The 16,480-nt window shown below is 37.6% G+C and overlaps 1 protein-coding gene across 1 annotated transcript; it reads left to right on the top strand.

The window, feature by feature from the left end:
* Window positions 1–4,030: 4,030 nt before the first annotated feature.
* On the top strand, window positions 4,031–15,536 carry wu:fa56d06 (uncharacterized protein LOC795664 homolog). Its single transcript, XM_036557488.1, has 16 exons — window positions 4,031–4,173; window positions 4,660–4,697; window positions 5,439–5,657; window positions 6,225–6,413; window positions 7,749–7,874; window positions 8,093–8,257; window positions 8,773–8,898; window positions 10,127–10,378; window positions 10,910–11,035; window positions 11,138–11,221; window positions 11,309–11,368; window positions 11,450–11,548; window positions 12,382–12,470; window positions 12,620–12,754; window positions 14,798–14,909; window positions 15,296–15,536. Exons 2-16 carry the CDS (start codon window positions 4,661–4,663, stop codon window positions 15,367–15,369), a joined length of 1,893 nt encoding a protein of 630 aa, XP_036413381.1. The 5' UTR covers window positions 4,031–4,173; window position 4,660; the 3' UTR covers window positions 15,370–15,536.
* Window positions 15,537–16,480: the final 944 nt, after the last annotated feature.

The raw sequence follows: 16,480 nt of genomic DNA, 5'->3' as shown, positions 1-16,480 counted from the left end.
ACGTTGGCATTTATGAGCAAACACATAATTAAATTCTGTATTAATGTAGCAAGTTATTAAAGCACGTTCAGTTTATGCAGGGCCATTTTTGTACATCTTGGTGACCTAAGCAGCATTCTCTTTGCCCCTCCTCCCCACCCCAATTGTGTTATTTTCTAAGCATGAATGATTGAAAAAGAATGAATGCTTAATATTACTTTCAATCAGGAAAAATAAATGCTTTTGTAATATTGCAATAAATAATTGTATGCAAAGGAAGAAAACAACTAAAACTTAAAAGGAAACTTCAGCCAAAATGAAACATTTAACCATCTATCTCTGTTATGAAACTACTGCACTGCTTCATTCATTTTTTTAGGGGGCAGGCTTTTTTTGCTGGTGAAGACAGAAGGAAGTCAGGTAGCTAACATTACTGCTAGCAATATCTTAATGCAGCCATATAACTGTAACAACTGTCTTTAAATTATCCTTGGAAAGAATGGATTACTCAAATGGCAGACATGACTTTCCAAATGAGGAGGACAAGCTAAATGCTTAAGTTAGCATGTTAGCGAGCTATAACTTACATTAGTTTGGCTTTTTTGTCTCTGAATAAAAGGGTAAAAAAATGTCCCTGGCATGTACTTTGTGCTTTACCAACATAAGTGTTACACTAACGCTAGTTTGGTTGTATTTATTAGCCTGTAGATCAGTGAATAGAAAAGTCATGATGCCTTGATATTTTTCAGCCAATATACGCTCACCAAGCACTTTATTAGGAACACTGGTACACCTATTCAATGATGCAATTGTCTAATCAGCCAAGTGTAGGCCAGCATGATGTTCACATGAATCTTTAGAACAGGGAAAAAAAACTTGATCTCAATCAGTTTGACCATGGCATGATTGTTGGTGCCAGACTGTTGGTGAGAGGTCAACATTTGAGTATTTATTTAACTGCTGATTTGAGATTTTAACACACAACAGTCTCTAGAGTTTACTCAGAATGGTACAATAAAGAAAAAACAGTCAGAACTTTTGCTGGCTGAATGAGGAGTTATAAATGTCCACGAAGACAGTCTGAGCAGTGGCTTAGCAAAACTGGTGAGCGTCAGTTCTGTGGACAGAAACACTTTGTTGATGAGAGAGATCAACAGAGAATGGCAAGACCAGTTCGAGCTCAAAGGCTACAGTAACTCAGATGACCACTGAATTTTTTTTAGCAGAAAAGCATCTCAGAATGCACAACACATCAGACCTTGAGGTGGATGGGCTACAACAGCAGAAGACCACATCAGATTCTGCTTCTGCCAGCCAAGAACAGAAAGCTGAGGCTGCAATGGGTAAGACTGGACAGTTGAAGACTGGAAAAACATAACTTGGTCTGATGAATCTCGATTTTTACTGAGGCACACAGAATCTGGCACCAACAGCAGAAATCCATGTACCCAACCTGTCTTGTGTCAACACTCCAGGCTGGTGGAGGTGCATCACTTCTCGCATTCAGCTACATTCCAAGTGAGTTGAGGTTCACAGCATGAAAGTGCACCTGAAAAAAGCAATGTCTCCAACATTTTAAACGAATCTATGCCACAAAGAATTGAGGCTGTTTTGAGAGCAAAGGGAGGCCCTACCCAGTATCAGCATAGTGTCTAAACTGTCCATGCTTGTGGGCCCCCTTGTTGACTTGGACATAAAGTGTGACCTGTGCAAAGGATATGACATATTTTTTACATTATGTTTTATATTTTATTTCCAATATATAATACTCACCAAATAAATGGAAACCATGCACTAAAATGCCATATTTCAGCTTGTTACCTGTAGAGGTTGTGTTCACTCATTTTCACTTAGAAAATAAATAAAACATGTAGCTGACCAGGGATGTTAAACTTTTACATATGATTGTATTTATGGATTCATATGCCTTAGCTTTGTGTGTGTATGTGTGTGTGTGTGTGTGTGTGAGTGTGTGTGAAAGAGAACGAGAAATAGAGCCTGTATGTGTGTCAGCGGATGACAGAAATAAGCTCCCAAGTGCTTATGTCAAAGAATGTCGCTTGCATTATGCAGACACACTCTTCTCCCCATTTGTATCTGTCTGTTTGTGTGGGCAAGTGCGTTTAGATGACACTTCAATGTGCCACAGTGCTCAACAAATAAATAGACTGTAAAGGGCTTACATTATAATACATCAGTGGGAATTTACCCTTTCAGCTACCGACATGTTCCATCAAACTCTTTCACAACCTGTTTTTTTCCTTTTTCTTTTCTGTGCTTCTTTCTTTGTTGGGCTTTATTACTGCATGTACATCCCTTTATGTGTACAAAACATAGGCTAAGCTTCAGACTGACTACATGACAAAATGCATGTCAAATCAACATGTGATTTATCATAAACACATTGCATAGTGATTGTTCTGGCCAGCAAATGAACATTAATCTGACTTCCTTACAGTTACTGTCAAAAAAAAATATCAAAAGGAAGAAAATGCTTTCAAGACATAATGCATTTTACTGCATGGACGGTGCCTAATTTCTTGTATGCGTTAATAGTAGAAGTAGCCAGTGTTATGTGCTGTAGGCTGTGCTTTTGGAGATTTTTACAGTCACACATTAAGGCTGAGATTAATGGGCTCATATCATGAGAAACCAAATTGTCCTTGCTTTTTTGAAATAATATGTAAAAGTTGGCAAGGTTTTAAAATGTGCCTTTCACTCTCCAGTCTATACAGTCTATATACGGAAACCATGCTGCAGAAACGGTTCATTTTGAATGGACTGTTTCTGTGATGTCACAAGAACCACCTCATGTATATTTATCCACCTATTCAGCCTACATCAGTTTAGCTCTGCCTGTTTACCCTGAAGTTATAAGGAGTGTTTCAACTATGCATGCTTATTGAATGAGGCACAATACAGGACAGTGAGTCAGAACAGAGGTTATTTGTCTTAACCTCTAACAACGGGGAAATTTCACCTGCACATTTAACCCATCTGTGCAGTAAAACACCATATTAGTGAATGCACACATACACTAGAGGGTAGTGAGCACACTGCCCGGGGAGCAGTTGGGGATTAGATGCCTTGCTCAAGGGCACTTCAGTCACGTGCTGTTGGCTCAGGGGATTGAACCGGCGACATTCCCATCACAGGGTAATGTCCTTAACCTCCAGCCCATGACTGCCCCATAGAAACAATAACAAAACCAGCCTGTTTAATTTAAAGGGGAATATTGAATAAAGATTAAAAATTAGTCATGTGAAAATGAATTACGATCAGTTTTGTTACCTAAAACCTTGCAAATGTTGTAAGTGGACCTCAAGGGAAAATGTAGGATATGTGTACTTTAAAACTGAGCTACAGTGTCATTTTGTTTAATTGTAAAGCTAGGCAATTTGTAAATAGGTCACTGCTCTTATTTTTGAAAATACTGGGTTCCTGCTGTTTTTGTACAGTGCACAGTGCTACTAATATGTGTTTATAAATAACCAAAATCAAACAAACACACTGAGTAAGAGTGAAAACCTAAGAACTTAAACATACCTGAAGGACTAAGTAACTTAAAGAACTGCAGTCACTGCTTATTATATGCAGCATCTATCAGCATAGGAACTCTTTGTTAGCCCAATTGTTCTCTGCTTGGTATAAAATAAAATACTAAAGCTCCAAAGTAAAGTGTGTCCCAGCAGTCCAGGAGCTGTGCCAAGAGTACAGAATAAAATTAAACTCAAACATGAACATGTTCAGTGGGATTGTGTAAAAAGTAGATTAGTTTCTTTATAAGTATAGTTTAGTAAAGTGTTATCATTTGAAAATACTCAAGTACAAGCAATCCATCAAAATTGTTTTTCAGTATATGTAACTACCAACCAGTCACTAGCCAACTTTGCTAAGCTGAACCGTCATAGGCCTATTAATAATTGACGATCATTTAACACAAATTAGCAGTGGAGCAACATTTATTACTCTTGTGATACGAGAAGCCTCAGTGTATAAATGTTCTGATAGTGATAAGATGAAGTTCAAAGTCTAAGACTATGGGCCAGATTTGTTGTGCGTGTCCTCCTTTAAACATCTTTCCATTGTAGTTTAACAGAGCACAGCAACTTAATATTTAAGCCAGACTGCATCTCAAGCTATCCCAGTCCACTGAGTGCCAGGGTATTGTGAAGACTGACGCACTGACTGAAGGCAAGTACAGCACTGTAGAAGTGTTACTAAACATCTGAAAATGTAATTGACAAGTTATCCATTACTCTATATTTAAACGACTAACTGTTAAACTAGATATAACACAACATGAAATGTATTGAAAATGTATTTGCTATATTTGTCATAATGGAACATTTGAAAATGTTTTTTCTATATTCTGAGCATTTGCTAATGTAATTAACAAGTTATATGCAACTAAGCAAATGCAAGAAAGAAAACGTAATTAAATTAGACGTTACAAAACTTTAATTAAGTTAGATGTAACTAAACATTTGAAAATTTCATTGGTTAGATATAAATAATCATTTGAGATTGCAATTAATAGGTTAAACGTAATGTTAAGTTTAGTCTAATACATTTGAACATGTAGTTTTTAAATATTTTTTTAAGAATTATAGACTTTGAAGACTTGACCTCTTCTGCTATTTACATTATTTGACACTGTGTTGTTATCTTCCTGTGCAGCATGTTAAAGGCTGTGTTGCTCCTTTTTGCTTTGGCTGGTAAGAATCCTCTATATTTTATCTGGGTTCCTAAAGCAATTTCAAAGAAATGAGCTGTGACTATTCGTTATATAAGGTTTTTTGAAGGTATAATAATGGCAATATTTTTCAAGGTCAAGACTCTTCTGAACTTTGACCACTGCCAGCAAGACATCTCACAAATTATCTATCATTGATAACACTCTGATAAAAGCTGCAGTCTTGTTTTCCGTAATAACTGATTTGGTGCAATTTTGCTGCTAAATTCCTTAGAGGAAGACAATGAATCAGATATTATTTGATTATTTCCTTCAGTAGAAAATAACTGACTTCACTTGTATTTGAAACTCCTACCTCAAATCCCCTTGCAGTGCCTGCACAGGTGAACATATGCTAATCAAGCCTACGTTTTTTGAATTGCTAATTTATTGCACAAATTTACTGTATTACATGCTGGAGATATCCTCATTTAGGATCCTATTTTCCATTCAGTGATAAGAGATCACAAGCAGTATTCAGTGTGAATTTCTCAAATGCTCTAGTACTTGATAAGTTCCACTGCTTGTATGGCATGGGCAAAACACCACCTGATTTTCTTAGCTCTTCTTTTGCAATAAGAGAATTCAAAGGTAATGCAGGGAGACAACAGCTAATGGTAGAAAAATACATAAATATAATAAAAACTTTAACTTTCTGAATTCAAAAAAGTCAAAAGGGATATGCTAATATACTTTTTAACTACTACATCCTATATATTTGTAGGCCTTCATGCTAGACCTTTGCAAAATGATGCTCTTTGGTTCCAAAATGGTGGCTGGGTAATTAGAGCCCCACAGTTGGTCCAAGATGAATACATGGACAACCTTGTCCATTCTGAACACCGCAGACTGGACACAGCACCCTCTACAAATTTCTTAATGAATCTGAATAATGGCCTTCTCAAGAAACACAGCAGCGAAATTGGGAAGAGTGTTGGAGAATGTAAGTACAATTTAAAATCACATGTAGATGGTAATTGCTTTTGTTTGACTCTAAATCTGACCTTATTTAAGGGGTGTGTTTTCTTCTTCTTTCACTTTCTTCCCAGCATGCAGTTTATTTTGATTGTCTACATTCTTTTCTGGAAAAAAAAACCTGCTTTGGCTTATAGAGGATATAATTAACTTGAGTAGACGGTTTATTAGGTACACCTACCTTGTATCTACACTCACTAGCCATTTTATTAGAAACACCTCCCATATAGGTGCACTCTGTAGCTTTACAATCTCTTGCGGACCTCACCACCGACCAGATATTATTCGGGTGGTGGATTATTCTCAGTGGCATATTAGTAAGTGTGGTGCTGGTATGCGTTTATCAGGTCGAACAGCATTGCTTGAGTTTTTACATATTTTCACTGATAGACTGAAAATAGTCTGCCAACCAAAAATATCCAGCCAACAGAGCTATAGTCTCTAACTGCTGTATCAACAAGGTAGGTGTATCTAATGAAGTGGAAAGTAAGTGTATGCTTCAGCTTATGTAAATTCTTTACTTTGCCCTTTGTAGCTGAACCTCAGTGGGAGGTTGTACTTGCTGCTGACAATGAAGTAAAAGTGCAGGACAATCCAAACCAGAAGGCCGCCCCTGTTGAGGACCGCAGACAAGGCACAGAACCTTCTAGACGCTTTCTCATGGATGTGAACACTGGCATGCTAAAGAAACACGTCAGCGAGATGGACAGGAGAGTTGCAGGCTGTATGTATCACATGATTTTCTGCTATGGGCCACTCTAGGCCTGGGCACTTACAATATTCATGCCAGCAGACTTTGTCAACATTATTATTTTTGCAATTAGAAGGCCACTAGGAAGAGTCCAACAAAAAATCGAATTTACACAGTTTTCCATTTATCCAAGATAACCAGCCAAGACGATTGGATACAAAATTTTGCTCTTTTGTTGTAGCACTATAGCTATGAGGCTAACATTGCTAAAAAATACAAGAAGTCAATAGCCATGCAAATCTTTTCCATAATTAGGTCACACAGACTTGTCAGTGTGGTTTAGGAAACAGTATAACTTATGTTAAGTATAAAAATGAACCAAACTTTACAGTGTAAATATTATAGAGAGGTGTGGTGCTGAATTACATCTCACTTGCAGAATCCAACCCACCCCCTCTGGTATTTTCAGTATTCAGTATCTTACAACACAAAAGTAAAAGTAGATACTTAAAGGAAAAAAGCAGATTCTTAAAGAAGCCATATTAGACCTATAGACAATATACTTTTTTTATATATATATATATATATATATATATATATATATATATATATATATATAATATACCCTGTGTGCCTTGTGCTGGCATTTTGTGTGTTTTCTGTTGTGTGTCCCCTTACGTGCAGGTATATTATTGGCCAGACGGGTGCGCACAGAGGTATAAGAGGTTGCCAAGCCACCATCTTGAGAGATGTTCAGGGCTCTTTCCCCTTTGACCCGACCTGGAAGAACACCTGTCCAGACCAGCCCGGCATTCATCACTTCTGTCCGCTTTGCTTTGTGACTGTTTGATTATGCTTTGAGAACTTGGGGAAAGTAGGGGACGGTGCCATTTTGTTTTGGTTACCTTTTCTCCTGTTTAAGGTAGGGAGTTAGGGTAGCCTATATGTCTTTTGTTTCTTTTGTTTTTAGTTTAGTTAAGTTTGAAATCATTAGTTGTTTTGTTTGTTATTTTGGCTAATGCTTGTCCCTGAAGCCATCAACCCAGCTTGTTTGAGCTTTTGAAGAAAATAAACCTGTCATTTTCTGGTTTGAACGGTGTCCGGTGTCTGGTCTGGCCTGGCAGCAGGTCTGGGGAGAGAGCCCACTCTCATTTTCTGTTACGGCCTGAACCCAGTCCGAGTCGTAACTTTATATATATATATATATATATATATATATATATATATATATATATATATATATATATATATTACTGGGATTTAAAAAGAGGTATCAGTGATAAATATTGACCAACTCTAGGCCACTTCACATTTTTACCCATCAATGTTTATGCTGTACTGAAGTACATTTCCCTCCTTTTTCCACAGTCTACAACTATCCATCCAATTATGAGTTCAGACAGGGCACTCAGAACTCTCAGGCTACTCTGGTGGACATCAGGACTGGACAGCTCTTGGGTCCATTCTCAGAAATGCAGAGGAGAGCAGCACCAGGTGAGAGAGGACTTGTTTTTTTAATTAAATGTAATGTTAAGTAAAGAGGGACCATCCCCACTGTTCTTTTGCTGTCTTTGTAATTGGGGATCCAGAGTCAGATAGAACAAGACCAATTTGCAGTTAGACGTCCTAAACAGTGTCCTAATGCAAGGTTATGAGTAGCAAGTTTGTTCTAAATTGATATATTCATTTCGTTTGATTTGTCCTGTCACTAGTTGAAGCTCAAGGAAACGGTGTAGAACAGAAACTGGAAAGCCAAAAAGCAGTCCCTGTTGAGTTCCGTAGACAGGGCACAGAACCTTCTAGACGTTTCCTGGTGGATCTAAACACAGGCTTGCTCAAGGAACACGTCAGTGAGATGAACAGACGAGTTTCAGGCTGTAAGTGTAAATTCGTCTTTTTTTTTCTTTACAAATTTTTACAATTCTTAAACTCTAATTGCAGTAGACTGTCTTAAAACTAAAGGTTACTAAATGCTTCTTGGCTTTGTCATACCTTCATATTATGTGGGGGTTCATCCACTGAAAGGCTCTTCAGGCAACCAAAAGTGGCATTGATCCAAAGAACCATTTTTGCGATCTTTAACGAAGAGTGTACCCAAGAAAGTGAGCTGAATCAATCAGTTGACAATGTTTAATGTTTAAAATTTCTGCATAATTCAGCCACTGAGGCTCTGTATCTCTCTGCGTGGACTGGGAAAATAAATAGGTTTTAGGCCTGAACTCTATCTTACCACAATTAATCCAAAGTGTTTAAAGGCATCAAACACTTTGGATTTCTGGTTCCTATAACTACTACAGTGAACAATTCTGACTAAGTTTCTGTAAACAATTCTGAAAAACTGGTAGAATTCCTCTAGGTATGAAGAATCTACTCTGTGTCTCTCCCTCCACAGATTATAACCCTCCATCCAATTATGAGTTCAGGCAGGGAACTGAGAACTCTCAGAGAACTCTGGTGGACATTCACACTGGCCTGCACCTGGCTCAGCTTTCAGAGATGCAGAGGAGAGCAGCACCATGTGAGTCTTTTAAGACTTTTAACAGACTTTTTTTACAGGAGTATTTTTGTAAATCTGAATTATTATTAGTATTATTCAGTCAAACTAGCTCATATAATCAACAAAGCAGAAAAAAAGCAAAAGACTCACCTTTGAGCAGACAGCGTCATTCATTGATGTGGCAGTGTTAATCCAAAGATGTTTTTTTATTTCTGGAAATACATAGAAAATAGCATCTTTCAGTTCCTCAGGCTGGTAAAGGCATATTTTATCACCATATCTTGAGTTATACATCCAAAATCTGGCACACTTTCTAAACTGAAGACTTGACTGAACAAACGGCACATAGAAATGGTTGCTAAGCAATAATTGGAGGGCCAAGCAAACTAGGCAGGGCTTGAGAATGATCTAAGAGACAGGCAGTTACACATGATGGAATAATGACTGATGCGTTTGTTAAAATTCAATCCACATCATTTTTGTGCTGTTCTTGCATCAAATTATCATTCATTAAAGGCAAAGGGGCAGGTGATCCACCACCTATAAGATAACATACTGGTACAGTAATAACCCAAAAGTTGTTGGGGGGCCTTCTGGTGGCAGCAGAGCCCTAAGCAGCTGTTTATGCGGCCTACTAGGCAAAGCCGGCACTGCAAAATTCTTTCGCTTTTCCAAAATGGAAAACCCAATGGCACTTTTGCCTCCTTTGTGAGGACCAAAGGACATCTTTGTCACTTGAAGACAGTCTGACCTTTTTTTTACATAACTGCAAACGATCATCAATTAAACCTATGCATCTATGTATATAGCTGTAGTGAGGTAGGTAAGCAGTAAAGTTTACAGTGATAAGGAAAACAAAGTTCTATACTGAAGAAGATGATGTTAAAAATTGTCTTCAAACTTTTGCCCTAGAATTTGGCCTAAATATCAATGGCTAGTGCTGTAAAAGGTGGCTAGGACTATAAGGTTGCATTTTGCTGTCAGCTGCTATCTTAATTTAACTAGGCCTTTAAATGTGACGTCAGCAGTTGTGTGTTGTATAGTGATCTAGTCTGTGTTTACAAGTAGGTGGCTAGTTAGTGGTTGCCAACCTCATTATAGCAATGCCTTTGAGACATAATGATTCCTAGCTGCCCCTTGCCTAGAAATTCTGACTCCGCCATTAGCTTAGCCTTGGCAGTTCTGTCACCTATGTATATTAGTATTGTTCCTGGGCTTGAACTGATTTTTTGTGCCATTATTTCTCCAGTATATGAATTTAGTCAAGGCACAGAGTACAGCCCAGTGACCTTGATGGAGCTGAGAAAAGCACAGATGATGAGGGGTATGGAGAGAGCTGAAGTTAGCAAAGATGAAACTGATGCCCAAGACACCTCCCATAAAGCAGTTCCACCTAAGCTCCAGAGACAGGGCACTGAACCTTCTGGACGTTTCCTCATGGACCTGAACACTGGCATGCTAAAGGAACATACCAGTGAGATGGACAGAAGAGTTGCAGGCTGTATGTATGGCTTTCAAAATCTATTTTCACTAGGGGTTCCTAAATGGTTCTTAGCTTGACTTGTACAGAACCTTTCCATTATGTTTGTTAAATTCAAAAGGTTCTCCACATTTGCAGAAATGGTTCTCAGTGGAAACAAAAACGGCCCTTCTATGGCATTACAAGAATGTATGGAATGTATAAGAATATATGGAACGTATGTTTGTACAGAACTGTGCATTTTTCAGTAATTTATTTTCAGAAGGCTTTAGATGATATTAGGATTCTAGAGCATATTAGATAGATAATAGATATCCACTTGCATAATGATGGGGGAAGTCAAAGCAAATGAAAAACAGGAGTTTCCAAAGAATAGTTCAAAAAATTATTAAAACATATAGGGGAAAATAGGACTCCTTACAACCATGCAAGACCTGTGAGACCACCAAACTGTCAGCATCGGACATTTGCACAGTGGTGTAGAATGTTTAGATTTTTATACTTATCCCGTGCCTGTGTAATGGCTTACTATGGGAAACTCTCTGTCTACAGTCTACAACTATCCATCCAATTACGAGTTCAGACAGGGTACTGAGAACTCTCAGGCTACTCTGGTGGACATGAAGACTGGACAACTTCTGGCTCCACTCTCAGAGATGCAGAGAAGAACAGCACTGTGTAAGTTTGTTAATATCAGATGGCTAATAGAGATGGACAGTTGTGTGCATTTGGAATGTACTAACTTTGGGACTAGCTAAAGGTCTGTTCATGTCTCACCAGTGTCTCAGCAAGGCACCAAATACTCTCAAGAGATTTCAAAGCTGCAGAACAACTACATTGTAGAGAACCTTCAATCGAATGAAGGTATGTAGTTTTAAATAACTGTATTTCACCATGTGTATGTATTAGCCTCTGATTTGATCACCCCGACTCATTTGATTATCCCCTCAGTAAAGGTTCCTGAACATCCTCAAACCACTGAGCTACACAAAGCCCTGGAAATGAATGAAGGTAAAAAGTTTTTAGTTGTCTGCATCATCAAAATGTAAGAATTTTTTAAAGTTTTTATTAACCATATGCTTTTTTGTCTAGTGGATGTTTCTGTTATGGAGGAGTTCAGACATGGCATGGAATATAGCCATGCTAACAAAATTGATAATCACATCATGGAGCCTTCTAAAGTTAAGAAAAGTGAGTAGCATACAACTCTATGTTTAATGCAGTACTTGGATTAGTATTATTAGTATTATTACTAGTCTTTTTACTTCTCAGAAATTTCCATCTCTGTCCTAGGTAGAATTTAAACAGAATGCCTGAGGAAGTGCTAAATTATTTTGCTTCGCTGAAAACATATGGGCACCTAAAACACCAGAATAAAACAAAATTAAGCAGCTGCTCAGTTAAATGGTTGAATTCTGTTTTATTTGTGTTCCCCTTAAAGCCACTCTCTTAAAAAAATGTGCCACAAAGGATTCTTTGAGTAATACCGTAGAATAACTACTTTTGGTTCCCTAAAGATTCATGTTTGAAAAGAGATTTATGAAGGGGAAGAAGCTTTGAAATTATTCTTCACATCTACATGTCTCATTTTACAAAAATGATTCTCTAAAGAACTGTCCATTGAAAGGTTCTTTAAGGAACAAAAAGTGGTTTTTCTATGGCATCATGCAAAGAACTCCTTTTGTCACCTTTATTTTTGTGAGTTTAGTAAAAAGAGGTTATTTTAATGCTTGAATATAAATAACCCTTTTCTTTATGTAAACAGTAGTGATATTTACATACAAGTTAATCTGTTTTTACAATAAGACTACTTAGTTTCTGTTTCTTCAATGTCAAACAAAAGGCTTTAACCTTTTAAAGTCAACAGTTATTACATGCATTTCTATTCAAATGTAATTATGTAATGAGTGAGAAATAATGAATACTGAATTATACCATTCTGTTATCATCCTTGGTGATAACTGCAGCATCTAAAGGTTAGATCAGTCAGAGTTGATTATATTCTGTGTCTCTGTTTTTGCAAGATGAGGGAGTTGCTCTGTGCCAAGGGGAGGTCATTGATGGCAATTGCTATCTTTTCAACCCAGATTTACTGACCTTCAGTGAAGCAGAGGTAAATCACTGTTCCTCATGAGTCAAACTGCTGGCTGAAATAGACTGGGCAGCAATCTCAACATATTCTCATATTAAACCATTAATCAAGTGTCAGTACTGACACAACAATTATTATCTGTATGCCATCCATTATATGTGTCTTTCTAGGCTTCCTGTAAACGACTCTCTTCCCTTGGACACTTGGCTTCTGTAACAAGCGTTGACCTACATGCACGCCTTGTCGCTATGGTGACCAGGGCCAAGAGTGACCGAGTCTTGACATGGCTGGGAGGCATCATGAAGGTGAATGTTAATGTTAGCTGCTGAGACAACGAGAACAAGATAATTAAATACATAATATAATATTTTTTTTATGTAGTATGTTTTTTCTTTGTCTACACCACATGAAATCTCTATCTGTTAAGGTGAATCAGCTGTTATGTCATGTGGAAATCTGGAGTAATGGGGGGGAGATTATCTGTATCTGACATTTCTATATCCGATTCTGTAGTTGACATAGCAAGCAGTATTTCGTATAATGTTATAGTATAATATAACCCCACTGAGTAATCAGAAACCATTTTTATACATGTTTAGGAATGCCAGCTACCCTTTACATTGTGTGAACATTTCATGATGAACACACCAACAGACACAGTCCAAAATGCCTTATTATGAAATCTCGTTACATTAACGTACATTAGAGTGAAGCCCTTTTTTTAAAAGTTAATATTTTTAAGATTTTGTTACGACAGCTGTTAACTTATAAATGGAAATGTTTTATTCAAAAGTTTTAAGCTTTTTGGGAACACCAAGAAGTTGTTACATGAAAAATACTATATCTGGTTACACTAATTTTGTTTCAATTTTATCTACATTATTTAAAGGCATTCTGGATGTTAATTTTATTATAACTTCATTCTTGATGTTGTACAGCTTTCCCAGGCATTAAGGAATCATCTACAGCTCTGTTCATCATTCTGGACATGTCTTCAATTTCTTCAATTATTACAGCTCCCACTAATTATTTGAAACTTGTGAGGCTGTAGTACTAGCAACATATTACAATTATTTTGTACATGTATCTTCAACAAAATTAGTGATTCCAACAGTAGTGTATGTGTAGGCGGTGTGGCAGAAATAATATCAATATTAGTGAGGTTGGGCTTAGGGCTCTGTGCAGGCTGTGTGAGTTCCTCCTCCATGTCTTAATGGTGCTTACTGGTGGCCTTCATCAAACTGTTGCTACTAAGTTGGAAGCATACCCTTTACTGGAACTAAGGGGCCGAGCCCAACCCTGAAAAACAGCGCCAGATCATTACCCCTTCTCCACCAGACTTTACTGTTGGAACTATGCATTCTAGCTGATAGCATTCCTGCATCAGCCAAACTCAGACTTGTCCACCAGATTGCCAGATCGTGACACATGATTCACCCCAGAGAGCCCTGCTCTGGAGTTCAGTGGCACCATGATTTACACCACTCCAGCTGATGCTTGGCATTGCGAACAGTAATCTTAGGCTTGTGTACAGCTGCTTGGCGATGGAAACTCATTTCATGGAGCTCCTGATGCACAGCTCTTGTGCTGATGTTGCTTCCAGTAGTGAGTGATGCAAAAGAAGATGGGAAGTTTTTACGTACTACACAGCACTTGGCAGCCCTGCTCTGTGAGTTTGCATCATCTGCAATGCATCATCGTTTCCTGGCTGAGCTGTTGTTGCTTCTAGATGCTTCCAGTTTACAATAATAGCACTTACAGTTGACCAGGGCAGAGCTAGCAGGGCAAAGGTGGCATCCTATGACAGTGCCACGTTTAAAGTCACTGAGCTCTTCAGTAGGTCCATTCTACTGCCATTTTTTGTCAATGGAGGTTGAATGGCTATGTGTTTGATTGTATACATCTTAGCAATGGGTGTAGCTGAAACACCTAAACTCAATAATTAGGATTGGGGTCCACATACTTTTGGCAATATAGTGTAATTCACATCCTCGGAAGATGTGTTTTGACTGAGTTCTCTTTGAATGCTCTTTGAAAGTGCTCGCAAACATCAGATTCAGCCACTTGGGGGGTCCAAAGCACAACTGATGTTACAAAATATTCTTCCATATGTTGTGTGCAAATACACATTTCTGCCAGAAAGGTCTCCAAATTATCCAAACTTACTTAGTGTAACTTTAAAAATACTATCAAAAACTACAGATTTTGTTCAGTGTTTCACATACTTGCCCACTCCTGTAGTGTATTGACCGATTGATAGACTGATGATGATATACAGATTTTGATGCTGTGTCTTAATAATCTTAATATTAACATTGCATCAAAACCTGGGCATTATTTTATCTCAGAATAACCAGTTTGAGTGGATTGATGGGTCCAGCTGGGGATATAGTGACTGGATGCCAGGTCACCCAAGATTGCTGGAACAGAAGCAGTCCTGTGTGGAGATGTTCAGAATTGGTAAGATTTGTAGTGTTCGATCCTCCGTTATTGAAACATTATGTGTGGTATTACAGAATTGGCCCAAAGATCTTTCAGTCACAACTATCTCCAGACACTCTTATCAATTAGGTCTGTACCTGGCAATTTACTGAACCCTTCAGAAAGACCAGATAATAAGACTAAGATAGGCCATAGATAAAAGAGATTGTATAGCAGATTACCGAACTGTCTTGATCTTATCAGTAATGTGAGATTTCACCTTTGAATAATTGATGTGTCGTGTAAAATAGCTATCTACAGTTGTACTAGAAAGGTTTAGATTACCTAAAAACAACTTAAATGAATGATTTATTTATTATAATTTCTGTCTTCCTCCTCTGTTTCTCTTTCTCTATACAAAATAGATGAGAGCTGGTGGACAGCTGTAGACTGTGGCCTGAAGAGAGCATCAATTTGCTCATACCCAGTAATGGCATAATGGTCCCTCTCAGTCGTCTCTATAGAATCCGATTGTCATGAAATGTATTGTATAAGTTCTTTTTAAGCAGACTTATTAAGCAGACTGCAGGTAAAATAAGTTGGCTAGGGCCATCATAAGAAAAGTCAATATGTTTTTGCTGGTGTAATAAATGCATTTGCCTGCCTTATCTGTCTCGTCTTCTTATCTGGCATGAAATCATGATCCATGATTTTATTTATAATTATAAATAAATTAACAGTGACAAAGTTACCAGGATATATTGCTAAAATGTGGTGGATTTCTTCAAGAAACATGCTGTGAATTTGTGCAAAAGCATAAGAGTAATCAAATAATAATCATTGAATCTCACTAAAGGCACGTATTACCATGATTTCTGTACTTATTTTAGACCCTCCCACTTGAAATGAACCTTAGACATTTTATAGAATGGGACAAAATGCTCTCACAATTTATTTGGCAGCACAAATTAGAGTGGGAGTGTGCTGGTGTAACCCAAATATCAGGCACAATGGAAATCAGTAGAGACTGTTGCACTATGCAGTATTCCTATACAAGCAGTATTGGCAGATGGAGATTTACAAACATATAAAGATGAAATTAATAACCCATGGGTGAAAATCACGCTTAGTGTTTTAAAATTATTGTAAGAAAATAGAATTTGATAGCTTATATTAAAATCCTAGCATGAGGGACACATGACTCTTGAGAATTCTCACCAGATAGTTCAGAAAATAGATTTAAAATATGAGCAACACAGAGAATTAAAGCTATATACTATGATAGAGAAAAAATCAGCCCTCAACATAACATGTTAAACAAAAATGGTAACGGGAAGGTTCAATGGTCATTATGGATGGATATTGGAAATATATCACATGGAAGTTTCAATGGAAAAGCACAAAGGCCATAAAATGGAGGGAATTTTGCTGGAAAAATAAATGTATCTGATTATTTGTTTATTATACCTCAACAGAAAACCTGTACGGGTTATGCTGCCCCAGTATGCTGGAGGAATTGTGGGTGCCAAGATGCAAATCACTATCACATATTTTGGGAATGTCCAAGCATCCAAAAATACTGGGAATAGATAATGGGAGCTCTTCAGCAT

This window comes from Colossoma macropomum, unplaced genomic scaffold (assembly GCF_904425465.1).
Source record: "Colossoma macropomum unplaced genomic scaffold, Colossoma_macropomum, whole genome shotgun sequence".
In the NCBI taxonomy this organism is placed as follows: domain Eukaryota; kingdom Metazoa; phylum Chordata; class Actinopteri; order Characiformes; family Serrasalmidae; genus Colossoma; species Colossoma macropomum.
This window is presented reverse-complemented; position numbering and strand designations above follow the sequence as displayed.

Coding starts and splice junctions, on each gene's coding strand:
- wu:fa56d06 (XM_036557488.1), top strand. CDS start 4,661: ATGTTAAAGGCTGTGTTGCTCCTTTTTGCTTTGGCTG. Junction 5,658..6,224: donor TGGGAAGAGTGTTGGAGAAT/GTAAGTACAATT, acceptor TGCCCTTTGTAG/CTGAACCTCAGTGGGAGGTT. Junction 7,875..8,092: donor GCAGAGGAGAGCAGCACCAG/GTGAGAGAGGAC, acceptor TCCTGTCACTAG/TTGAAGCTCAAGGAAACGGT.